Source organism: Barbatula barbatula (genome assembly GCF_947034865.1).
Source record: "Barbatula barbatula genome assembly, chromosome: 12".
NCBI classification, from domain to species: domain Eukaryota; kingdom Metazoa; phylum Chordata; class Actinopteri; order Cypriniformes; family Nemacheilidae; genus Barbatula; species Barbatula barbatula.
This window is the reverse complement of record NC_136775.1, coordinates 5,603,493-5,629,268: the sequence shown is the minus strand read 5'-3', so window position 1 is coordinate 5,629,268 and position 25,776 is coordinate 5,603,493. Positions and strand designations below refer to the sequence as shown.

General features: G+C 39.2%; 2 protein-coding genes across 3 annotated transcripts in view; one reads left to right on the top strand and one right to left on the bottom strand.

Moving 5' to 3' along the window:
• osbpl10b (oxysterol binding protein-like 10b) overlaps positions 1–17,685 on the top strand; it is a 33,093-nt gene extending 15,408 nt beyond the window's left edge. For both annotated transcript variants that reach the window (XM_079469599.1, XM_079469598.1), the window contains 8 exons: positions 578–800; positions 1,257–1,399; positions 7,718–7,864; positions 9,450–9,939; positions 13,026–13,212; positions 13,521–13,703; positions 15,078–15,231; positions 15,389–17,685. In XM_079469599.1, coding sequence (XP_079325725.1) covers positions 578–800; positions 1,257–1,399; positions 7,718–7,864; positions 9,450–9,939; positions 13,026–13,212; positions 13,521–13,703; positions 15,078–15,231; positions 15,389–15,433 — 1,572 coding nt within the window. In that variant the 3' untranslated portion in view covers positions 15,434–17,685. The remainder of the gene's footprint in view (positions 1–577; positions 801–1,256; positions 1,400–7,717; positions 7,865–9,449; positions 9,940–13,025; positions 13,213–13,520; positions 13,704–15,077; positions 15,232–15,388) is intronic.
• A 903-nt stretch (positions 17,686–18,588) lies between these two features.
• The window catches only part of stt3b (STT3 oligosaccharyltransferase complex catalytic subunit B), a 39,239-nt gene continuing 32,051 nt past the window's right edge, over positions 18,589–25,776 (bottom strand). Inside the window, exons 8-16 of the mRNA XM_079469597.1 lie at positions 25,655–25,703; positions 23,700–23,854; positions 22,196–22,407; positions 21,777–21,964; positions 21,515–21,686; positions 21,246–21,419; positions 19,636–19,749; positions 19,293–19,499; positions 18,589–19,188 (exon numbers count right to left, since the gene is read on the bottom strand). Coding sequence (XP_079325723.1) covers positions 19,108–19,188; positions 19,293–19,499; positions 19,636–19,749; positions 21,246–21,419; positions 21,515–21,686; positions 21,777–21,964; positions 22,196–22,407; positions 23,700–23,854; positions 25,655–25,703 — 1,352 coding nt within the window. The 3' untranslated portion in view covers positions 18,589–19,107. The remainder of the gene's footprint in view (positions 19,189–19,292; positions 19,500–19,635; positions 19,750–21,245; positions 21,420–21,514; positions 21,687–21,776; positions 21,965–22,195; positions 22,408–23,699; positions 23,855–25,654; positions 25,704–25,776) is intronic.

Here is a 25,776-nt window from a genome sequence, read left to right as displayed (position 1 = left end):
GTACCTTAAATGGATTTGAAGATGACAGTGTCGTAAATTTGCTTTGAAAAGCGGTCCGTCCATTGGCTACTCGCTTCTCGACTCCAGCTCTCACAGTATGTGCTTCTCAAATACATTTCGTTGCACTGTACTTGTATGTGTGTAATGACAATAAATTGAATCAAAATCAAAATCAAACTGTCATTTGGGGAAGGTCTCTTGGCTGTTGCGGTACATTACACTTAAGAACAGTTTATTCCTATGCCTAAAAATGTCACTTGGTATTGGTTTACACGTTTTTGTGCTTGGACACTGGATGCGCAAGCAAGCACCATGATGCACGCATTTCATAATGGCCGCGTATCTGGAGTCGCGGCTCTTTGTCTTCCGCAAATATAACGATTGTGAACAACGGGAGATGGCGAGCGAGCGCCGCATCCTGGGTAGCCTATTCCACGACTTCTAGATGTTAAATGGCCCCTAAACAACACACACCTTCCCCAAGCATTTCTTTATTTCTCGCAAAAAGTGGCATATTACGCCTATGGATGATGATGTTTTGATGTCTGAATGGTTCATGATCTTCTTGGCTCTGTAGGTTATGTCCCAGGCGGAAGGTCAGCAGAAGAACCTGGTGAACTCCATCGAGTCCCTGCCAAGTCGTGGGCCGCTTTCTTCCCTGGACCAGGATCTGCTCCTCCTGAAGGCCACATCTGCAGCCACGCTCAGCTGTCTGGGAGATTGTTTGAGTATCCTTCAGCATAACGTGTGCCAAGCTGCCCAACACATCACCCACGGACACACGCAGGGATCTAATGCAGGCGAGTATATAGCACTGTCTGTTTCTCCTGGCATGTTTTATGTGTGGTAGATTCATTTTCAATGAAATTGTATTTATATAGCGCTTTTTATAATGTTGCATTGCAGTTGTCTAATTTATAGTATTGCAGCATTTTTAAAGACTAACGTAAGTTTTGTTTCAAGATTTTTAATGCCATGATTCTTTTCATCACTATAACCTTTTTTATTTCTACTTTATTTACTTTATTTTATGTTTACTTGATTTTACCTGATTTTACCTTATTTTACTTTTTTTATTCAGCTTTGCTTTATTTATTATTTAATTTTAATATAATTATATTTTGCTTCATTTATAATTTTACTTTTATTTTACTTTATTTTAATACGTATATTTTTTACTTCTTCGCTCTAAATTTATTGTAGAGTTCATGTCAAATCTATGCTGTGTAAGATAACTGAAAATATCTTGTGCGCAGATAACATCTCTAGCTGGTCAAGGCCCAAACCCGTTTCAGATGACCATGAGAAGAACGGAGAGCTGACAGGTCACGGCACATCTCCTAAACATCAGCCGAACTCGCCAGCGCACAGGAATAAAGAAAGTTTTAAAGACACTGAGGTACTTAAAACACACGTTTCTCTTTTCCTCACATCCCCTACTCTCAATAAACTAGTTACATCGATCACACACTACTCAACCTCTTTTATATTATCGGTTTTGTTTCATTTTTGTACAGCCCAGTATTTCTCATCTATAATGCTTTGAGCTGTTGCTTCCGGCGAGAAAACGCCCCTGCGATGTAGCAATCATATCCATCTGTATCATTATAAAGCTTTCAGCTCCGTAACGTCTGCTTGTTACTGGTAAAATGAATGATGTGCAAAGCGAGTTGATCTTCCATGGGTAAAACTGTCACTGAGATCTGTTCATCTCATCTGATAGTGCCCAAAAAATCTGAGCATCCTCTGACTCATTTAAAAGTCTCCCGTAGAGACTACGCCGCGTCTTTGAAAAGTTTCTTGAAAACGAGGCTTCGCTATTGTGTGTATGCCTGCTGGGGTTTTACAGCAAAGGAGGGCTAATTGGACGTGTTCTAGTTTTACCGTCTGTGGTGGGTGAATGAGGATACCCACAATCCCATTGGAGCGTGAATGAGTCAGGCAGCCCCTCTTGGATACCTCCTCTCCCCGGTCTCTGTTTCATCCGCCCGCGTGCCTCTGGAGAGAGGCCGCGGCTGCTGTTTCTTCACAGTGTATCTTTGTTATAAATGTGTGTTAATGTGTGTGTGCGTGAGAGCCTAAAGGGAGATCATTCATTTTGCTTTCGCCTTGTGTGTGTTATTAAATCGGCTGTGAGGATGAACAAGCGCCACTTTACCAGACAGAATCTATGCTATGTTTCCTCTGCGACACACCCGGCGTAATGTTTCTAATTCATTTAACATTTACATGTCATTAAATCTATAAATCACTGTTGAATATTATGAAGACACGATGGTGATGGTGATAGCAATGTAGTGAATGTGTAGTTTGTGCTTTTTTTAAAGCATCGACTGCATGAGTTCATATGAGCCCCATCCATCAATCCCATCATAAACCGAGTTTCTGCAGCTTGGCTTGAGGCACTTGTGTTCCTTCATTTCTTGGATGTGCAGTTTCCTTTATTTCTGATTCTCCTAGATATTTGTATTAAAATATTTATTATTTTTAAGATTGTTTACAGGTTAAAGTCAAGCAACAACAAATAATAAAACAGTGCAAATCCTAATTATGTAAATTTCTGCAAAAAACAGGATGAACATTTATGCATTTGGCAAGCGCTTTAATCCACAGAGACTTACAATGCATTCAGGCTATACATTTTTCATCAGTAGGTCGCTGTGTTTTCCCTGGAAATCGATCCCTCCGCTAACTCAGCTACAGGAATACTAGACCAGACATACTGTAGTCAAGATAATGTCTCCATATCCAATGAATACAACATGCAATACTGTGCAAAGTCTGAGGCACATTAGTTGTTTCACAAGTGGAGTGATACAAGCAATAAACCTTTCCGGTGCTATTATACATTATCAGCACTTTTGGCAGCGTGGCAAATTACATTAGTGGACCAGAACGAACTGTTGCATAACATTTAACATTCACCTTGACCTGTTTCGTTTTACACTCAATGAGTCAAATCTCTTTACCGTGTCAAAATGCATATAACGTCTTCTTAAAGGAATAGTTCACCAAAAATAAAAATTCTTTCTTTATTTACTCACCCTCCGTTTACTTCCAAATCTGTATAGTTTTTTTGTTCTGATCAATATTAGTCATAGTAGGAAAAGTTGCTTTATAAATGTCTTTGTTCTGTTAAACACAAAAGAAGATATTAAGACGAATTTAGGAAAGCTACTTGGTACTATGTAGTTTTCCTACTATGGTAGTCAATGGTGGCCAAGAACTTTGGTTACAATCATTCTTCCAAATATCTTTCTATGTGTTTATCAGAATAAAGAAATATATACAGAGAAAAATTCAAATTGTCCTTGTGTAAGATTGCTTTGCAGTCACACTGGACTGTGATGTTTGACTGTGTGAATATCGTCGTGCCGATCAGAAGAGGGCACTAGAGAGCAGTGAAAATAAATTCAGTCACGACTGCTGGTCACGACTCTTAGAAGCTGGAAGGGGAAGTTTGTGTAAATGTACAGCAAAGAATTAAAGTTGGCCTTTTTGGACAACGGAGACAACGAGTCCCACGTTGCTTTAAAAAGAAACCAACGCATTAATTTTAAAGGGATTTAGTGGTTATATAAGGTATTGTATTGGTGTTCAAGATTCTCTTTAGCTTCTGTGGGTGTTCACTGGTCGTGACTCGTGTTGGATTGTGGGACTTGTTATCTGGCAGATGGAAACCAATAGAACTTCAATACAACCTGCTGGAAAAAATGTCCCATTTTCCTAAAGGTTTTAAAGATATAAAAAGAAGAAAAAGAACGTTCAATTTGTGTGGCTCATGTTCATTGTCAGCTGCATTTTAAAGCCGAGTTGTAAAATGGGACTGTTCAGGCATAGGCCTACATAAGATGTTTGACGCGATGATAGCGTAAATGTATGAAAGAGTACATTGAGGACTTGAGTCTTTATTAATGTTGTTTAGTCTTGTCCTCACCGCATAAGCGCCCCCATTCAACTCCTCCCCTAAAGATGAACGCATGTTGATGAATTATTCATGAAGGCGGTGTTTTTTTTAATCCCTGCACTACCACAGCCCACTATTTTCAGCTTCAGTGTGACGTCAGGTCACCTGATCAAGAACTGTCAGCTGACATTTATACCCAAATGAGTCTTTCATGTTACTCCAAGTGTCTTTTTCCTGTTGCGTTGCTCAGGGTCAGCAGTGTGCGTTTTGTGCACGTTAAACTCGGAGCGTGAATTCAAAGCCTGTCCTGAGATTTTTTTGTTTGTTTGTTTCATAAGTGTTATACAGCTTATTGCATTCTGTGTGAAAGCATCTGTAGCCTGGAGCTCGAACTGCAATTGAAGTGTATTTTTGAAGCCCTGTTTTCTACACAGGCACGGAGACTTTGGATGTATAGTTGACTCCTCTCACTTTCATTCATCCCTCACTGAAGCATAAGACACTTCTGCTTGAAAAATAGCGGCATTACTTTAGTTTCACGGCATGCAAATATAAATAACATGCTTATGTTATTTGTTGCAATAATGCAGTATAATGTCATTTTACACATTTGTCATTGCAAAATGCACAATTCTAACCATACATCTGTTCAAAAATGGTTGGCAGGATACTATGCAGTATGAAGAAAGCAGTACACTAGTATTATCTGAACGTTTAAACGTTTAAAAGGTTCCTGTGGTGCAGGAGAGGATCATGTGAGGATCATAAGACCACATGGAGATTAAACACATCATCAGACATTACTCTAAACTCATAACACACTCAAATAAATTAACATCACTGAGTACATGTGATTCTTTATTCAACATCTGTCTTTTTAAATAAATGAATCTTTGACTGAAATGCTGAAAAATAGATGCATTGCACCGTGCACTGAGTGAACCATTTTGTTTCACAAAAGCTTCTTTGTAGCAGAATTTCTTTTTTTAATATAAATTATACAAATATATTAAATGCTGTGTAAATGGTTCTTGGGAAAACGAAAATGGTTCTTCAGTGGCATCTCAAAAACAAAGATGCTTCACAATGCCATAGAAGAAGAATCTTTTTTGTTTAAATAAAGAACCTTTAACACCTGGAAAACCTTTTTGTGAAACACAAATTCTTTCTGTGCAAAAAATGTTCTTCAGATAATAAATATGTAAGAATGGCTCTTTAAAGAACCTTTGACTGAATGGTTCTTTGTGGAACCAAAATTGGTTATTCTATGGCATCGCTTGTGCAGAACACAAAAGAAGGTATTTTGAAAAATGCTGGTAAAAGAAAACCGTTGGTCCCCATTGACTTGCACTGATTTAGTGTCCATACAATAGAAGTCGATGGGGACCAATGGTTTTTGGTTACCGACATTCTTTAAAACATCTTCTATTGGGTTTTGTAGGTGAAAGAAAGTCATTCAGGTTTGAAATGACAAGATGACGTGTAAATGATGACAGAATTTTCATTTTGGAGGTGCACTACTCCTTTGAGCCTCTGACCACAGATTAGATCACAGTCACTATCCTAGTCTTAACTGACCATACTGTTGCTTGTTGCAAAAAGAGTCTAAATTAATTATAATTCTAAATGTAAATGAGGTGGGAGGGGCTTCAATAGATTGAGAATCATGGAAGATTTCAATTTTAACCTCTCTATCTCTCCTCCGTCAGTCACTGCGTCCTTTGTGGGTTTCTCTGTACTTTGAACGAACCTTATGAAGTCCACCTGGAATTTTGCAAGCAGTCTGTGGCAAGTCCAGACAGAAGCTGTGTGAATGACTATGGAGAGAGAGAGAGAGAGAGAGAGAGAGAGAGAGAGAGAGAGAGAGAGAGAGAGAGAGAGAGAGTACAGACTGGAAGAGTAGGAGGGGGAAGCTTTTCCTCGGTTCAGGGACAGCTGGGCAGCGAGATAAGAGTGTCAGAGTGAAGGTAGAGTTCGTGAAAGAGAGTTTTGTGGAGACCACCACAATTAAACTATGAGATGAACAGCAAGGAGCTCATTTCTGAATCGGCCCAAAATGAATGTAAGTTTGAGATCTTTTTTTATTAGTGACGCGTGTTCATTCCTGATTTTGGTGGAGGATGTTCACAGATGATGGGTGACTCATTGGAGTGCGGGGAGTGAGGAAACTTTATTCATCGTTGGAACGTTTTTCTTGGCTCATGTTGAGAAATATTTTGGTGGAAACATTTTTACAGATTCCACGTGATTCTTTGCTCCCGGTGGAAGAGTTTATTCTGCCATGTTTTATTTATGTCAGCTTCGTCTTAGATTTTTATAGTAGGAGAAATGTATTCTTCTTTTGTGGTAGCAGGTATTTTCCTATTGCTCATTTGATAAAACATGATGCTATGATCCCAACACCATGGGTTGTTTTAGAGGCATTTAATCTTAAATTCACTTTCTTTAACATTTGCCAAACGCTCAAATGGAAATTTAGTTTTGTGGAGAGCAGAGAGTAATTCACGATTTACAAGTTACCTGCAATGTAAATCAGAGTACATAATGGTTTACAAATAAACTTCAAGTGCACTTTCGATGGTCTGCTGCCTCTTCATCCCACTGCATCTTTCAACTCTCTGTACAAATGATCTTTGATTTGATTTGCATCACTGGCTTCCATCCAACTTTCAGCTAACTGTTTTGACTACTGATCAACAGACCAAGAAAATAAAACAACACAAATGACACCACAGACTTTAAATTGATCCTACAAGGACTGAATCTGTCACTGCGTGTGAATCTGATTGAACAACACTACAGCATGGACCACTGTAATTCGGAATGACATTGCATCACAAGCACTTTTATTGATTCAGGATGTATGACCTTGAACGTGACCTCATCCGCATGTGTTTATTTAAACCTTGATGTCTGTGGTGTGTGTAGGGGGAGGGAGAAAATGCTCTGCCCTTGTTTTATGAAATATTCAGGTGGATCGCTGCTGTTCGAAATGGGGACGTCCCATTCGGCTCGCTGAGCTTCTTTCCTTTTTCTAGGAACACATAATTTCCTTTTCATCACCGAGAGAGAAACCAGGAAGGGAAACTATGATAAATGGTTTGCGAGAGAATCTAATAAAAACGTACAATAATGCCACGGGCAGTGGACGTAAGCTTTACCTTGGGGATTATCGCAAGTCTACAAAACCCTACTGTTTTACTTTACTGTCAAATCATATTATAACCTCTTTAAATCCCATCTGGTTCCCCTGTGTTACATTCGTGTGCCTTGAAAAGGAAAGGAGAGTGATCCAATAAGAGGTCTTGTGATCTTCGCTCATCTCTCAACGCTGTGGAATAGAGGCTTTTATTCACTTCCCATGATGCTTTGGGGCAGGCACTTCTGGATCGCTTCTTTGCATTATGCATTAGGAAAAATGTAGCATTTGTGCATGAGTGATGGAAGGAGTCAGCTACATTAGCCACCCAAGATTGAAAATAGTTGCTGTGCAACCAAAAAGCATCCGCCATTTTTCAATCTTTTCATTTTTCAATAATGCATCTAAACTAATGTATTATTGTATATAATTATATAATTTAAACAATGTTAAATTTAGTATTGGTAGTGTTATTTCTTTGCAAACACATGTCTTAAACCCTTGCACTTATTTGCGCTGCTCTTGGTAGATTGAATTGGTCATTGTAGGAATTAGATATTGCACCTGTGTTTGTAAATCTGTCCCTTGTGTAGGAAATCCTGGAAAACCTGTTTTTAATCAAAATGTACAAATATAGTGTTCAGTAGAAGTTGTTCTCTGTGTGATTACAGAACTCCAGTCCAGACTCGCTGGATTCCAGCGAGGAGATCACAGACTCGGAGGACAATGAAGAGGAAGACCTCGGAGTCCTGGATGAACAGAGGAGCATCATTCTTCATCTCTTATCTCAGCTCAAACTGGGCATGGACCTTACACGGGTATACACACACACACACACACACACACACACACACACACACACACACACACTGTTCTACTGAAACAAGTCTTTATAGTGAAGCTGCCCATCAGAACATCTAGCATGCGTAATAGACCATATGACCAGCTGTTTTTCTTCAGCAGGGTAATGATCTGTAAATAAGTGGGGTCAATAAATAAACCACAGTTTTCATAACAGACATATCTGCAGTTGAACTTTGAGAACAAAAGACAACATTCTTCTAACAGGATACATTATCGGATTCAATGTTCCTTTTCGGTTTACAGCCGAGTGTGAAGCGGCTGGAATGAAAATCAGTACCTCCAAATCCGAGGCCATGGTCCTCAGTCGGAAAAGGGTGGCTTGCCCACTTCAGGTTGGTGAAGAGTTCCTGCCTCAAGTGGAGGAGTTTAAGTATCTTGGGGTCTTGTTCACGAGTGAGGGAAGGATGGAACGGGAGATTGACAGACGGATCGGTGCAGCTTCTGCAGTAATGCGGTCGATGTACCGGTCTGTCGTGGTGAAAAAAGAGCTGAGCTGCAAGGCGAAGCTCTCAATTTACCGGTCAATCTACGTTCCTACTCTCACCTATGGCCATGAGCTTTGGGTCATGACCGAAAGGACAAGATCCACGATACAGGCGGCCGAAATGAGCTTCCTCCGCAGGGTGGCTGGGCGATCCCTTAGAGATAGGGTGAGAAGCTCGGAGTAGAGCCTCTGCTCCTCCACATCGAGAGGGGTCAGCTGAGGTGACTTGGGCATCTGTTCCGGATGCCTCCTGGACGCCTTCCCCGGAAGGTGTTCCGGGCCCGTCCGACCGGGAGGAGACCCCGGGGAAGACCTAGGACACGCTGGTGGGACTATGTCTCCCGGCTGGCCTGGGAACGCCTCGGGGTCCCCACGGAAGAGCTAGAGGAAGTGTCTAGGGTGAGGGATGTCTGGGCATCTCTACTTAGACTGCTGCCCCCGCGACCCGGCCCCGGATAAAGCAGAAGAAAATGGATGGATGGATGGATGTTCCTTTTCATTTTCTAGATTAGGATTGTAATTGGCAAGTTCAATCATGACATGATATTAAAGGTGTTGGGATACTTTTGTCCGAATTATGGTTCGGTATGAAAAATGGATTGTCGTGAGATGCTGTTACAGTATATGTGTGTGTTTGTGAGAGCCGTGAGCCTCAGGGAATGAACAGAGCATTGATCCTTGGAGTCAGAGCCTGTGTCGCAAACAAAAGATATCAGTTATTATATGAATCCGTCTCAAAGCATTACATGATGAGGAAAATCATGAGTCCTTATTGATAAGGGATGCACACAAGCGGTTAAATGTACCCTTACATTTTTCCAAAGGAACTTAGTTCACCTAAAAATATAACTTCATTTATTTACCCTCATTTAACTCTTTTGTGGGTCAGAAAAGAAGATATTTTGAGAGATATCTCAGTGGTTTTGTGACTATACAATGGAAGTCATTCAGGGGGCGGTGTTGTTCGGTTACCAACGTTATACAAAAATCGTCTTTTGTGTTCCTCATACAGTCGTCCAGGTTAACGTACACACACACATTTGTTTGTTTTTCAGGTGGTGCTACCCACATTTATTCTTGAGAAACGCTCACTTTTAGAGATGTATGCCAACTTCATGGCCCATCCGGGCGTGTTTCTGGCCATCACATCCGGAGCCACGGCCGAAGAACGCATCATCCGATTTGTGGAATACTACCTGACCGCCTTCCATGAGGGTCGTAAGGGTGCTGTTGCCAAGAAGCCTTACAACCCCATTCTGGGGGAGTGCTTCCACTGCACATGGGACATACCACGACACAAAGTGAAGCCCCTCAGGACTACCAGCTCAAGCCCGGCCCCTGCGGCTGTCCCCTCCGTCCAGCATGCCTCCGCTGATGGGGTGGGATCTTACCGGCTACGCTTTGTTGCTGAACAGGTGTCCCACCACCCTCCCATCTCTGGATTTTACTGCGAGTGTAAGGAGCGCAGGATATGCGTTAACACCCATGTTTGGACTAAAAGCAAGTTCATGGGCATGTCCATAGGAGTGTCAATGGTTGGAGAGGGTGAGTTTGTTCTTCAGTGGAAGTTTGGTCTTCACTTCCTGTTTGATACGGTATCATTGACATGTGATGTTGTAGTGTGTGTTTCTTTACAGTATATATCTCTTCATGAAGTTATTTTGTCTATTAGGTTGATTGAGTTTTGTTCATCATTGTTTGATTTAAGCCTGAAGGTCTGCTCAATCCGAGACAGTTTTTCTCAAACCGCTCAGATGTCAGTCCAGAGAACACACTGTTTCCAGATCAGCTGATTGTGGTTAGATGGGCCTGTTCCCCTCAGGGCCTGTGTTATTTACTGGTGCTCATATTAAAACTACATCTGTCTCTCTGAATAAAAACAGAAAAACAGTTCTCTGTTCTTTCTTTCTTTCGTTCTCAATTTTTTATTTCATTCTCTATTCTTTCTTTTGTTCATTCTTTCTTTCTTTCTTTCTTTCATACTCTATTCTTTCTTTCTATCTCTATTCTTTCGTACATTCTTTCTTTTATTCATTCTCTATTTCTTTCTTACACACTCTATTCTTTCTTACATTCATTCTTTCGTTCTATATTCTTTCTTACATTATCTATTCTTTATTTTGTTCTCTATTATTCCTTTCTTTCTCAATTCTTTCTTTTGTTCATTTTTTCTTTCGTTCTCTATTCTTTATCTTGTTCATTCTTTCTTTCATACACTATTCTTTTTTTCTTTCTCTATTCTTTCGTACATACTTTATTTTATTCATTCTCTATTTCTTTCTTACACACTCTATTCTTTCTTACATTCATTCTTTTGTTCTCTATTCTTTCTTTTGTTCTATATTCTTTCTTACATTATCTATTCTTTATTTTGTTCTCTACTATTCCTTTCTTTCTCAATTCTTTCTTTTGTTCATTTTTTTCTTTCGTTCTCTATTCTTTCCTTCGTTATCTATACTTTCTTTTGTTCTATAGTCTTCCTTTCATACTCTATTCTTTCTTTTTTCTTTCTCTATTCTTTAGTACATTCTTTCTTTTATTCATTCTCTATTTCTTTCTTACACACTCTATTCTTTCTTACATTCATTCTTTCGTTCTCTATTCTTTCCTTCGTTATCTATTCTTTATTTTGTTCATTTTTTCTTTCTCTATTCTTTCGTACATTCTTTCTTTTATTCATTCTCTATTTCTTTCTTACACACTCTATTCTTTCTTACATTCATTCTTTCGTTCTCTATTCTTTCCTTCGTTATCTATTCTTTATTTTGTTCATTTTTTCTTTCTCTATTCTTTCTTTTATTCATTCTCTATTTCTTTCTTACACACTCTATTCTTTCTTACATTCATTCTTTCGTTCTCTATTCTTTCCTTTGTTATCTATTCTTTATTTTGTTCATTTTTTCTTTCATACTCTATTCATTCTTTCTATCTCTATTCTTTCATACTTTCTTTCTTTTATTCGTTCTCTATTCTTTCTTACGTTCTTTCGTCTCTGTTCTTTCTGTCGTTCTCTATTCTTTCTTTCGATCTCTATTCTTTCCCATGTTTTTTCTTATTTTAGTTATCTATTCTTTCTTACATTCATTCGTCTCTATTCTTTCTTTCGTTCTCTTTTCTTTCTTACATTCTCTATTCTGTCTTCCATCATCTCTCTCTTCCTTGCTTTCTCTCTTTCTTTGATTGAAGTGAATGATCATTGAGAGTGATGCTAGCAACTGTATGATGAGCTTATCTAGATAGGACTCTGTTGTTATTTGGACAACATTAATTACTTGGCTTGCACTAATCCTCTTGAGTAATGTACACTGTGTTAATTACATCACGAGAACCTTTATAGGAATTTAAGGGATTATGGGTCAAAATATTAATTCATTCTCCCATATACCGTGGGTAGCGATTTCTTTATTTTAAACAAACTACTAAGAGACAAGTACTATTATGTATGGATAATGTGCATGGATGAATCAGCCACAACAACAGCATAAACATCTGTTAAGCAATGAGCAATTTTGACTTTAATTGTTGACTTGAATGCAAAATGTAGTATTTTAGTACATGAAGTTGGTCTGGGTTGTAAAACACCAGATGTGAAACCAGGCTGGACTCTTAAAACTGATCAAATCACCGGTTGAGATAGAAGCAATCAAAGAAAAGAGTGAGCGAACCACAGCTCTTTCCTAGCTCTCTTGTTTCTGGCAACCAGATGTGCTGTTGTCAAGCCGGCTGAATGCCCATGGAGATTTAGACAGCTGTCCTTTATGTAACCAGAAAAATGAGGCCAGGTCCACTGAGAGAGCTGAACATACTCTATTATGTGCAGGCCACTGGTTTTTTGCCATCTGAATTATATAGATCCAGTTACAGTTAATGTACAGTAGTGACCAGAATTGATGTCCGAAGGGCGTTAGTACAATGTTCGCTTTTAATGCCACTTCAGGTTTGATTAAAACACAAGAGCATGGGATGCAGAATAAAAGAAAAACACTAAACTTAATCATTTTGTCTAATAATTATAATAATTGTCTAATGATTATGGCATCAGGGTTTTATTTGATTATACAAAAATGTATATGAAGCTCACAAGAAATGAAGCATACATCGTGACTATGGTTTTATCTGTTAATGTTATTATTGTTAATATGAATTAATATCAACAGATAAAACTGTAGTTAACTGCAATAAATAATCAATATAATTTATTTATATTTATTAATGTTCTTTTGAAGTGCTTCTTTTTTGTCAATCCTCCTTAAAGCTTCAGTTAACACTACAAGCAGAACTTTGCCACATCAAAAATGTCGGAATAGTTTAGATACAATTATGACTTTTGTTAAATGAAAACCGGAGAAACAGGTGTAAAGAACAAGAAATATGCTCTGTTTTTTTCAGACCTCAAATAACAAAAATAATGTGACATTTTTGGTATGCGATAACCTCTGTTTATTCATGTCTTGTCATGCTGTCAGAGCAAAATAGCTACTTATTTCTAACTTATTGAATTTCTTATTTGATGGAAACATTCAAGGGCTTTTTGAAAGCTTTATGCAGCACAAGATGCAAAGTGCATCAGACTGCCCCCAGAATTCTGGCAAGCTTTGCTGATCACTGCGTTTTGTTCATGTGTGTGTTAGGAGTGTTACATCTCTTGGAGCACGGTGAGGAGTATGTGTTCACTCTCCCCTCTGCATACGCTCGCTCCATCCTCACGGTGCCTTGGGTGGAGTTGGGCGGAAAGGTTTCCATCAACTGCGCCAAAAGCGGATACTCCGCCACGGTCACATTCCACACCAAACCCTTCTACGGAGGGAAAGTTCACAGGTGAGAGTGAAGATTCTTGTCTGTGAGATAAAACTGTGTCTTAAATAAGAAAACAATTTATGAATTGTTCCGATGTTTACTTTAACTTACATAAACGTGGATAAGAGCACAAAAAGATAGTCCCATAGTGTCTAAACCACAGGAACATTTGTGACCTGTATTCCATAATTCACACAAGTCACATTAACCTAGAATCACATTTTTTCTTTTAAGTGTCATGCACTGAATTTAAAGTGTGTTTTCTGGGTCAAAATGATGGAACGGATTTTCATAGTTTGTCTAAAACTATTTCCTTTTACCTCCAACAGGGTTACAGCCGAGGTAAAGCACAATCCCACCGGCACCATTGTGTGCAAGGCGCAGGGGGAGTGGAATGGAACGTTGGAGTTCACCTATAACAGCGGAGAGACCAAAGTGATTGACACATCCAAACTTCCGGTCATTAGGAAAAAGATCCACCCACTTGAGAGACAGGGACCATATGAGTCCAGGTGAGAAAATGTTAAAATGTAGCTTTGGTTGTGATAACCATAATATAACAATAACACTTGAGTGTTTGAGAGACACTTTTTGCTAAGTGCTTTAAGCGGCACTTCTCCACTTGAAAAGGTGGTTTGCATTCTCTTTCTTCACATGCAAGTTAAGTGGAACCATCCTCGTGTAAAAAACAAGGTACTTACACAATGCTAATAAACGGTAGAACTTCAGATGATGGTGTATGAGTACCTTGAGTACCTTGCATGTAAGTGTGAGTACCTTGCATGTTAGCACAATATTCGCAAAATCCTGGTCCTCTAGAGCTCTTATGCAACACTCATGACCCTCATACCCTACACCGACTGGCAATGAGCGAGCTGGAGGCTTCACTTAATAATCTCTAATGCTTTTTATTGGCTTATTGTAGAGAGAGATCCATGGATGGGCAGTCAGACAGAACAGAGTGCCGAATGCTATCAGCCTGGCTTTAACACAGCTGCGTAATGCAATCAAAAAAGACAAGATGGCCGAGAGCAAAAGTCAGGATTACTTGATCCTTCTGACAGTTGGGATACAATTTGGAAAAGCTTTTGCTGATTCATGATCTCAGTCGATATGAGTAGACACGGGGCAACTGATCTTGGGTCACACACACTAGCTTTTATGTTTCCAAGCCTAGTGTACCAGAACATTTGTGGTCCCTTTGGGTCCTTAGTCTGCCAACTAGTAACGTTTCCAAACCTGAAATAACTTCTCTGATACCATTAACTTGAAAAAACTGACAAATGATGTAAAAAGACTTGAATGGTGTTTATGGCCGTTTCTCAATTCAATGAGCGCAAAGAACGGACTTGTGTTCTCGTGGAGAACGCTCTAGCGAGACGGCCTCGGTAAAAAGAACCTGGATGGACGCAGTGCACTGACTTCTCGGACATCAAGCGGGTTCCATACGAGCGCAAAGCTGCATTCGATGCATCCTTGATATCGAGAACACATCCGGGTACTTTCATGCGCTCTCTATGGTTAATAATGATGTAGGGCGAGAACACTAGGACACAAGACCGCTGAAGAACGCATATTGAGAAGCGGCCTATGTATTTGTTATTTAGCTAATGTTCTTAGGTCTTTTTAAATGAATGCAACAATAAAAATGCATGTGAAATGTATTATTAATATTTGTAAATTATAAAATATTTTTGTAACACAAATGTGCAAAAAAACAAACATCTATTAAATAATATATCTTGAAAAAGATATGTCGCCTCTTTATGCTCCTACTTCAAGAAGTTCAGATTAGAGTTTGCCAGGAAGTGCTTTCCAGCACTGACCCACACTTCAACACACTGGGCGGTTCTTTCTAAACCCTGCCCTGTGACTATGATTGACAGGCGACTGTGGCAGCACGTGACCACCGCGCTGAAGACGGGAGACATCGATACTGCCACTGAACACAAACACCAGCTGGAAGAGAGACAGAGGAGGGAAGGGAAGCAGAGAACGGCCAGCCAAGTCCCCTGGAAACCAAAGTACTTTATCAAAGAGGTATAAAAGCATTAGTGTGTACTTGAGGTCTCATGGCTGTATACAGTATAGTATAACTATTAAATATATATATATATATATATATCACTCTTAAGAGTCATACAAAATGTTATAAGTTCACATCTAACATTTGTTTTTGTCTTGAAATGTACTTCAGGGGGAGGGGTGGGTGTACCACAATCCTCTATGGAAGACAAAGTGATGAGCTAAACCGGAGCCACATGATGTCGGTCCCTCACCGGCCCTCGGAGGGAAACGGCCAAGTAAAAGAGGGGGTGGCCGGCCAATGGGACTTGTGGAGCAGGGAACGGGATTGATCCATTTCTTCCACACATTTTACAAAGAGCGGAAGGTGCCAAAAGCAACACACATAGTCGAGGGGGGTTAAAATACCTCCCCTTCGGATGATAGAGACTTGGACTCCGAGGCCCAAACTGATGTAGTGTGAACTTGTGCAATATCTTTATATTTGTATATTACTTATGGTAATCAGTTATACACACAAGAGAGATGTAGCATCCTTGTTAGTAAATCATATATGACAGTTGTTTTGTGCGATGAGGCCACCGAGACAGATGTTTAGGCTGCGTAAATGAAAGCAGTGAGGTGTTATATAATGTTTAAGTGACCTCACACCTCGTGATCTTATGATTTAAATGGTTGTTTTAGTTCAGCTTGAATGAACAAAAGCAACACTTCATTAACCAAATAAAACCCAGTATTAGCGCAGTATTAACCACGGATATTAAACTAGTTTTCTTTTCATTTGTATTTTCCATAAGTGGGAATCCAGGGATGGCAAGTGACTTTGATTCCTTTCATCTTTATTGCGTGCAAGTTGACGTCTACTCCAAAGCAGATGATCAGAAGTGTGAATAATATTTTTTAACCGCACTCATTTTGCCAATAAATTTAGCTCTATAAATGGATTATAAACTCTTTTTCTGTCAAGATTCATTGTACACTCCAGCAAAAACGAATGGCTAATAAATGTGAACTGTTCTCCATTCACTACCATAAATTGCTTATACATTTCTTTGTTCTGTTAAACACAAAAGAAGATATTTTGAAGAATGTAGGAAAGCAAACAGTTCTGGGGCACTTTTGACAACCATTGAACCCTATTATGGTAGTCGGTGGTGGCCAAGAACTTGTTTGGGTACAAGCTTTCCTCCAGCTATCCTTCTGTGTTCATCAGAACAAAGAAACGAATACAGATTTGAACTCGAGGGTAAAGAAACGAATATACAGCTGAACTGTCCCTTTAAGGCATCCACCCTCCAGTGGTCCGTTTTGAATGGTTAAGATGGGATTCAGTTAAACCACCCAAACATCATCTTGACCAAGATGGGTGACCAGCACAACCAGCTTTTGTTCCCAGCAGGGTGAGAACTACAGTGATTTATGCTGCTAAATGTGTTGGGAGAGGTTTCATAACAATTAAATATATATCCAAAACATAATTTAACTTTCAGTATTTAATAAGTACACACATTCAAAAGCATACAGTATAGAGTAAGCGAAAAATACCACATACCCAAAAACCCTCTGAAAATGTCCCTCAGAATGTTTGTAACTAACCCAGGTTTGTGCAAGATCTCAAAATTGTACATTTAAAAGCTGTATCGCGTGTAATGTTCAATTTAAATGAGATGGTCCAATTCCATGAATTTTTGATAATAGTTAAGTGTCTTTTAAATTAAATGAAGCCGTTCTGCATGTGTGCCTGTGATGGTCACTGGGGTAGATTCTGTAGATGTGTAACATTACAGGTGCTCTGAATGAGTTGTGAATGTGGGCTGCTTTGTTGATTCAATCGTATATGATCGCAGATGGTGTTCCCACAATATGTACTTAGATACTAAATAAAGACGCCACTGCAAAACACAAATGTTTTCATCTCTGCTTATCATTTAGAGACCTAAACATGTTAAATGGAAATCCAAGTCTTGTCATGTAAAGGAATAAAACTGTTAGCAATCCCAATACGGAGAAGACTCTGTATAAAAGCTGATGCAGGGACAGTCAAAAATGTAATGACATTAGTGGAACCCAATAGATGTGATCTTATAAAGCTGTATACATTTATGTAATGAAATGTGACGGCTAACCTTAATAACTGCTTGCTATATAAGTATACGAATTTAGATGCTAGTGGGGTTTTTTTGTGATGCACTAGAGCTGTCTAGTGGACACATGTGGAATATCAATGCAGTACTCTTGGACCCGAGAACTGAGCAGTTGTTTTTCTCTTAAAAAACCCCAAATTTTATCTGTTATGAAAATGAATGAGAACAGTATGTGAAAGTGCAAATGGATAAGGCCAATGCTTTCACTGAGTCTTTTAATCACAACGGCATCAACTCACAACAGCATCACTGCTGCTCTCCATCTCTTCTGTTTTTGACTTTTTGTGTTTTTTTTTTTACAATTCATGGAATAAATTTTCATTTGAAAAAGAATATTACAGCTTTTTGCATTTTAGGATGAAAGGCTTCCTCGTCTTCAATTTCATTCTTGTTAATAAATACCTTCCAAAGATTCGGAGCCCTCCGAGAACAACACAAGGATGTTACGTAGAGGGAAAAGCAAAAATTTCCTTCCAATTATATAAAAAAAATAACATGGAGCAAAAGCAACACACAAAACTGGAAACTAGAAAGGCAGGAAACAAAGAAAGTTGAAATGACAGCCCAAAGTTAAACTGAGGAAAGCCCAAACCCAGTTGAAGTTGCAGAAAGCGTTCTTTTCAACGTAAAAACAAAAGATGGCAATAGTCAGTAAAAACACACACTCTCCACCTGCATGCTACTCGGTAGTGGATCCAGATTAAGTTGAACTAAGACAAAGTGCATTCAGACTAATAATGCAGCATTTTTATAATCCTACAGCTAATTCAATTCACACTTTGTCCTGGCAGACAGTCGTTCAGAATTTCTAATTGGCCCAAACTTTAGTCAAAAAAGGGGAAAAACATCCACAAGTGGCAAACTGTGCAGTAGATGCCGAACCACGGCATTCTCTGGACAAAACATGAGAAATAAAGGAACAAAAAACAGGATTCTTCATTAAACTTAAGATTTTTGAATTATTGCAAAACCTTTAAAATCTTACAACCAAAAGAAAACAAAAACATTCAAAACGTAATGAACAAAACGTATAATTCAAAAATCACCACGATAGTTAAACCTTAGCAAAAACGGAGTCTGTTGTTGGAAAGAAAGACTCGATTTCCATCTGCCATGGAAAGAAACACACAAATTCAGAGCCGAAGACACAGCTTCATTCTGTTACACAGGAAAAATTAGAGAATTAAAACCAAAAGAGCAAGTTACTGCCCCCGTCAGACTGCAGATCCATATTCTCCAGATTCCACATCTTTTATTTTTCAATCTATCAAAGGTCATTTCATACAGGCTCTGACAAAAACAAAAAAATATTTTCTTTGGTGCTCCAAGATTCACTGAGCTTTACTGAATTGATATCCGTTGGTCAGTTGTTAGCATTCGGTTAGATTATGTTACCACAAAAATAGTGACTGCCATTAAACAAATGCCCGCGTCGCTTGCATCACCGGCACATTCAAGTACATAAGAAAAACAAAGAAACAAAACAAAGGCAAAACAACCAAACTGAGTCCAGAGTTGTCAGATTAAAACGGGTGTTGATCCCCATCCGTGCTCCATCCTCGAACCGATCGTGGAACCTCAGTGTCGTCAAGGCAATCACAGGACCAAAAGCCTCCAATCAAATATTCTTAGGGGGGCGGTGCCAGGCGACTAATGTTCTTCTTTATTGGTGGATTACTTACTAGTTGCATTAGTCCTTGTCTTTTGTTTTCCTATTTTTCCCATTCTAGACCTTTCCATTCAATAGCTAAACAGACTTCTTGACCAGTTTCTTGCCTTTTTTCAGAGCCAATTTATTTTTTATGAACCCCCTCTTCCTCTTGGCTGTCTGTAGACCACAAAAATAAGGAACCATAAGTTACTTCTATACTAAACATGAAAAAACATTGAGATTCTCAAAAGACTGTTGTGATGGAATCTATAGGGAAGAACCTTTTTTGAGGTGTGCTTCTGCTTGGCTGAGATGTTGCGGAGCTTGTGGTCCAGAGCTTGTCTGTTCTCTTCCTTCTTCACCCTGTAGATGCGCACCAGCCAGTGCTCGGAAGTGAACGCCTCCTCCAGGTGCTTCAGATGGATGTCCTTGTTGCCGATCTCAGCATTACGTGTCCGGTCGAAGCCGGGAGGTGTGCGGAAGTCCAGCTGTGGAAAAAGGCATTTCGCTTTATATAATGCCTTCTGAAGCAACTTGTTGGTTACCACTACATCGTGTCATAAATAAATAACTGTATTGAAAACTAAAAATACTGATAATATCTCGAACAGATGAGATACTCACTTGCATTTCCCCAAAGCGGTAGTAAGACATTTTGTACATCAGGCAGTTGAGCAGGGTGGGCGATCCGGCCTTATCCACCCTAAACTCGCCCTGTGGTGTGAAATAATCGCTCTCCTGCACAACAACAAACACACACAAATGTAGTTCAACACTTATCTAAATTGCACATCTGAAAACATGACGGTAGTATGTTTCCCTTAATGCAGTACAATTATGTTCTAGGAAAATTGAGTCAGAAGGAGATTGCATTGTGTTATCTGTAACGGGGATGTGCAAAACAACTTTTCTTTCTAACTGTATATCCTGCGGCTTGTTTAAATGACTAGAGCCGTGAACGTACAGACAAAAAAAAAATGGGGTGAACAATTCAGTGGCTAACATGCCTTGGAAAATTTGATTTGAACACTTTGTACTCAAAATATACACAAATACATTTGCATTTAGTATAGTATTTCCGTTTTTTGAAAACCAAACATTTGCCAAAATAACATTCTTTTTGGCGACTCCCTTGTCTACTTCCACATCTGTGTTGTTTACGGCTGACAATTTACGACAATATCCAATAATCATGAGATTCTAAAATGCCTTCAGCATCATTATAGATCATATGTAATATGCAATATATTTTTCAGCCCAATGTGTAAGAAACTTTTGCGAAATGTGTGACAGAAATCTGTCTTTGTGAAAAACAGCACGAGGGACTTCGCAACTCGCATTCTACAAAATAAACAAAATATATTTAACCTACGATTGCACAAAACTACATGGTGCTCGCAAAAAGCTTAAAAATTATATAATTTTTTTTTATATATATATAAAATAAAAGACCTGTTGTACATACTGTAATAATAGGAATCCGAAGTTCAACAGTAATATCATGAAGTGCTTTAGAGGTGTATTGTGCTAACATACAGTCTTATAGTACAACACAAATCACATTTGACCCTAGACCGCAAAACCCGTCATAAGTAGCATGTGTATATTTGTAGCAATAGCCAACAATACATTGTATGGATCAAAATGCTTGATTTTTTTATATCCACATGATTTTCGCCATACAAGTAAATATCACGTTCCATGAAGAAATTTTGTAAATTTCCTTCTTTATTTTTGTGAGTAAATGCAGCAAAATAGCAAACAAAATTTCTGGAAATACGCATAAAAACTTCACATGCTGCTGCCGGCTCTTTGAGAATTACCAACTTAAGTTTGGTATCTATGTAAAGCTTAGAATTTTCGCTTTCAGGTTTGTCTACTCTCCACAACGTCATTACAGTAGTAAGACAATAGAGAGCGTTAAAACAAACATGTTTGTTGTTCAAACAGAGGTTGCCTGATGGACAACTTTAAAGGTGATTTTCATCACACACTCCGATTCCAGAATTCAAATAGTTTTACTCGGCCAAATATTGACCTATCCTAACAAAGCATACATCAACGGAAAGCTTATTTATTTATCATAAATCTTCATTCAGACAAATAGACCCTTATGACTGGTTTTGTGGTCCAGGGTCACATATTTGACCTACGATTACACAATAAATTGTATATAATTTTATCAAAACACATGAAGCGTTTGTTTAGAGAGATCCAAACAGCCACTAACTTACCCGGATATCTTTAGGGTGCTCTCCCTCTGCAATGCGCACCATCCATAGGAACTTGTTAATATCGTCGCCCGAGTATCCGATCACTCCACCGAAGATAATTAAGACGTAATCCACATCCAGGGACTTCATAATCTCATAGGCTGCACTTTCATTGGAGGACATGGCTTTGCCAACCTGCAGAAGAGCCAGAAAATCAGTGTTTTCATCAAAGTGCCGATTCTATATAAATTATTTATATTTTTAATTGCTTCAGATGCAGGGTATCTCACCAGTGCTATGTGGCTGTTATTCCACGTGTTGTTGTCCACCAGGGTCGTTCGGTTGGCCATGCCTGCTATCTGATAACCGTAGTCCCACCAGGACATGACCCGAGCGTGCTCATCCGTGTTCTGCCGAAGCCAGTAATATGCTTCACGGAAATCATCCAGGATGTTCCTCGACCTAGAGGCGATCATGAATCAACACAAAAATTTATTTACAGGTACTCAAGCACAACTCCACAGCACTTCAGTCTACCATCCAGGCTCATACCCGTCATGGTTGTATGATGCCAGCACCACGCTGGGGCTGGAGTAGGCGTTGCTGGTGACCCAGGTGCAGTGAACAGCAAACATCATCAGGAGCATCAGCATCAACATGGTGACGATGCTCTTGATGTTAGGCCCCAGTCCCTCCTCTGGGCGGTCCTGCTCGGACACGTGCTTTCTCACTTTGCCAGCCTGTGAGGAAACAAGGAGGCAACAATTACATTAGACCTAATACAGATGTGACAAACAAGCTACCCACAATCCCCTAACTTGCCCTCTGCCACGATTACAAATTTGTGACCAAATGAAATAAATTTGTAACTGTTATAACTTGGTTTGGCAAATGAAACAAAAACATTTAAACTGTGTGTTTGTATAGCCCGTCTTAACATCAACATTTGTGACCTTTGATGTTCCCCTGACCTTATCATAAAGGTTCCCCTGATTCCTCTTATCATCCTCATCACTGCTGTCTTCCACTGGCGGGTTCTCGCGCTTCATGTCGTCTCCCAGGTAGTGCTCGAACACACTGGAGAAGGCGATGGCGGACAGCATGCACACGACCGGTGTGAGAGTCAGCATGAGCCGTACCATCACGCCAGCAAAGTACACTGCACTGATGGCGTACAGAGCCACTAGAGGGAGACAGAGAACATCAGTCAATGAAACCGACTCTGCAGTGCAGGAGGAACAGTAGTTAACTGTAGCATGGCCTTAATGCTTCTGTGCTGGATAATGACTCCTGCGGGACCTAAAATCATGGATGTGGCATCAAAAGGAAAGTCAAAGCAGTGGGCTTTGAACGTGCCGCGAAATGCTGTGTATTCACGTTCTTTTGTTTATTCTGCAGGAACGCCATGACAGCCGGTATGAAAAAATTAGCCGCAGAGTGCCTTCTGGGGAGTGAGAACCATTCAATGCATTTGTGTTTACATAAATGTAAATGCTCACAGCAGACATTGAAATTGCAGTCGGTGTGTTCTCGGCACAAGCTGCATACAATCACTAGTACTACAGCTTTAAATTGTCAGAATACAAACCCTGCTGGCAAAAACAAGCTCAAGGACATTAGGATGCACTGCTGGAGATTCAAAATGTAGTTGTTTTATAGACAAAATAAGGGAGATATACATTGGCAATTGTAAAAATGATATTTTGAAGGATGATGTGCCATATAGCATTATAAACAAAAACATGACGAGAAATGCGTAAAAGCCAAAACCAAAAGACTAAAGAGATGCTATTCATAATTTTTTTCATTTAACGCATCTGTAAATGGAAAATGAGGAGAAGAAATTATGTTCCATAAAACTTACAAAACGTAGTAAATATTGTGCTGTATTGTTTATCTTTTTGTTATGAAAGACAGTACAGAAAGCGTAAAAGGGATTGTTCACCCAGAAATTCATTTTGCATTTCAAACCTGTATGACTCACTTCAAAATATCTACTTTTGTGCTCTGAAGAAGAATGTTAGTTATCAAACAGCATTGGCACCCATTGACTTTCATTGTATGTACACAAAACCACTCAGACATTTCTCAAAATATCTTCTTTTGTGTTTCATATATAGGTTTTGATAGACATGGGAGTGAATAAACTAAGACTTGTTATTTAAACTAGTTCGTTAACCAAAAATGTATACATGTATTTGCATTTAATGCAAATATGAAAGTAATATCAGCAAAACAAATGTCATCAGCATTTTTCTCAGAACTAATTTATTAAAATCACTTCCAATCAACTGGTCCCCAAGTGCTTCTAAGGAATCTCTGAGGTCATTTCCCCTCAAATGGTCTAGTTATCCCCTTAAATTAGATTTAAAAGAATATACCTTTTTGCTGTCAATAAAGAACAGAAAAAAGTCAAAATCTTCTGGACATCCCATCCGGTAACTGTGCGGCCGAAACAGAAAAACTCAAGCTCACCGAAAACTCTCTCATCATTGATGTTCTTGATGCAGAACCAGAGGCCGGCTGGGAAGGTGCAGACCAGGATGTGCAGATCAAAGAAGAAGGAGACCCAGGTGGTGGGCTGGTGCTCCGAGACAGACGCAATGATGGGGATGTGGATCTTTGCGTATCTGAGAGGAAAAACAGGAAAATCTTATGACAAAAATCACACAATCAACATGAAGCTGAATTGACAAGCCGGACATGAATGGGAGTCTGTAGCTTGTGTGGGAACACTCAACCCTCAAACCACCCACCAACATCCACTTTTGAGTTTGAACAGAACGTGAGTCAAGTTCACCCTTGAAAGTTAACCAATCGCTATTATTTGCAATAATTTTTCTGTATCGAAAAAATTTATTAAGACACAAAATGTGGATTTAGCATTAAACCAGTTCAAAATGATTTGACTGAAACGGGGTCAAGAGCAAACTGCTACGCACTTCAATAAAGCAGCTCAGACTTCAGTTTGATTGTCTGTTTTGAGGCCAATGTGTCCAACAATCCCTCCCAAAACAACTCTTTGAAGAGCAAAGCCTATTAAATAGCCACAGAGAGCATCTAACACACTCTCAAACAACCAAAAACATCCGCTCCCTGAGGACTCAAGTTCAGTCAAACCAAGTCAGGTAAAAGATTATTTCTGAAGCACACTGAAAACAACTTGAGTTGACCCAAGTGCTAAAAATACAAAGATTATAAAATACGACACAAAAAAGGTTACCCTGCAATAATAAAACAACCAAAGCAAACCCACTCTGTGAAACAAATGTCAAAGCTTTGGACACGTAAAACATCAGTTTGTGTAATGATGTGCGTGCGCTCCAACACTTCTGGTTCTCCTCACGGTTTTGCTGCATTGCTGCACTCGATTCTGGCGACTATCAATGTTGTGATCATTATCTTGTGACTTGACCTTCTGTATCTGTAGTGCGGACGGGCTGGCTGAGCACAGCCGGAGCTCGACGGGGCTCTGGGTCTCCCTGCAGAGACTACTGCATAGTGGGAGTTACACTTTATGAATTTATGATGGGCGGCATTTCAAAGAGGGTCGAAGAACACCTTCAGGCTGGCAGTGAGACAAATATAGGTTTATGGCCGCTAGGGAAGACCGCTACAAAGCCAGACGTACGTGTGTGACCAACTAGCAGTTTTCCCTTACCACAGAATTATCTATGTTTCACAAAAATAGAGAATATAAATAAAAATTATCCTTGGCTTGTATGTTAGACCTATACAGTAAACACAAAAAGTAAAATAACTGTACAGTGCTGTAATATTATATTTAGACTTTATGGTGGCAATCCATAACTTTCTGCCTCTATATCTTTGTTTGAAACTGAAAATTGCAAGTTACTTTATGAACATATTTTTTACGTGGGTTGTGACGTAAAATTGAACTGTATCAAAAGAATCATACACAACAGCTCGATTTATAATCGTTATTATATAGGGTTCGTACCCTGTTCTTAATATAAAGTTAAGAAAGTTCGTAAGAATAATCCAAAGTTTTCTAATATTTTCTAAACGTCGCTTTTTCGCAATAAAACAAAAAAATAAATACCAATATATAAACATGCCAATTATTGTACGCGCTTGCTTGTGAAGTAACAACACATTTATTTAGCCAATAAACTTTGTACAAGCACCTCGCATCCTCATGCATATACAGTATTAGTGAACATAAACAATCGCATGTTAGCTAAAATGTAACGATCATACTTTTTGTGTTACGAGCGGAGGTCGCGTTAACCGAAAATTACCAATGAAGTTACAGATTGCAGCTTTAAGCCAATCGAAAAACACATACTTCACCCCCCCCGACAAAATCCCGTCTTTAATTGTTAAACCGCTAACATTGTGTGCTAATCTGCTATTAACATTCGATTACACAAAAGCTGTAGCAAATGTAGGCTGTGTGGCAAACTTACCCAGTGTCCCACAGAGAGTAAAAACGCCCACTCCAAGGAGCAATGTACCCTGAAAACACATTAACACAAGAGCATGATTAAACGCAAACACACAGACACGCAAACAACCAGACCATTACAGA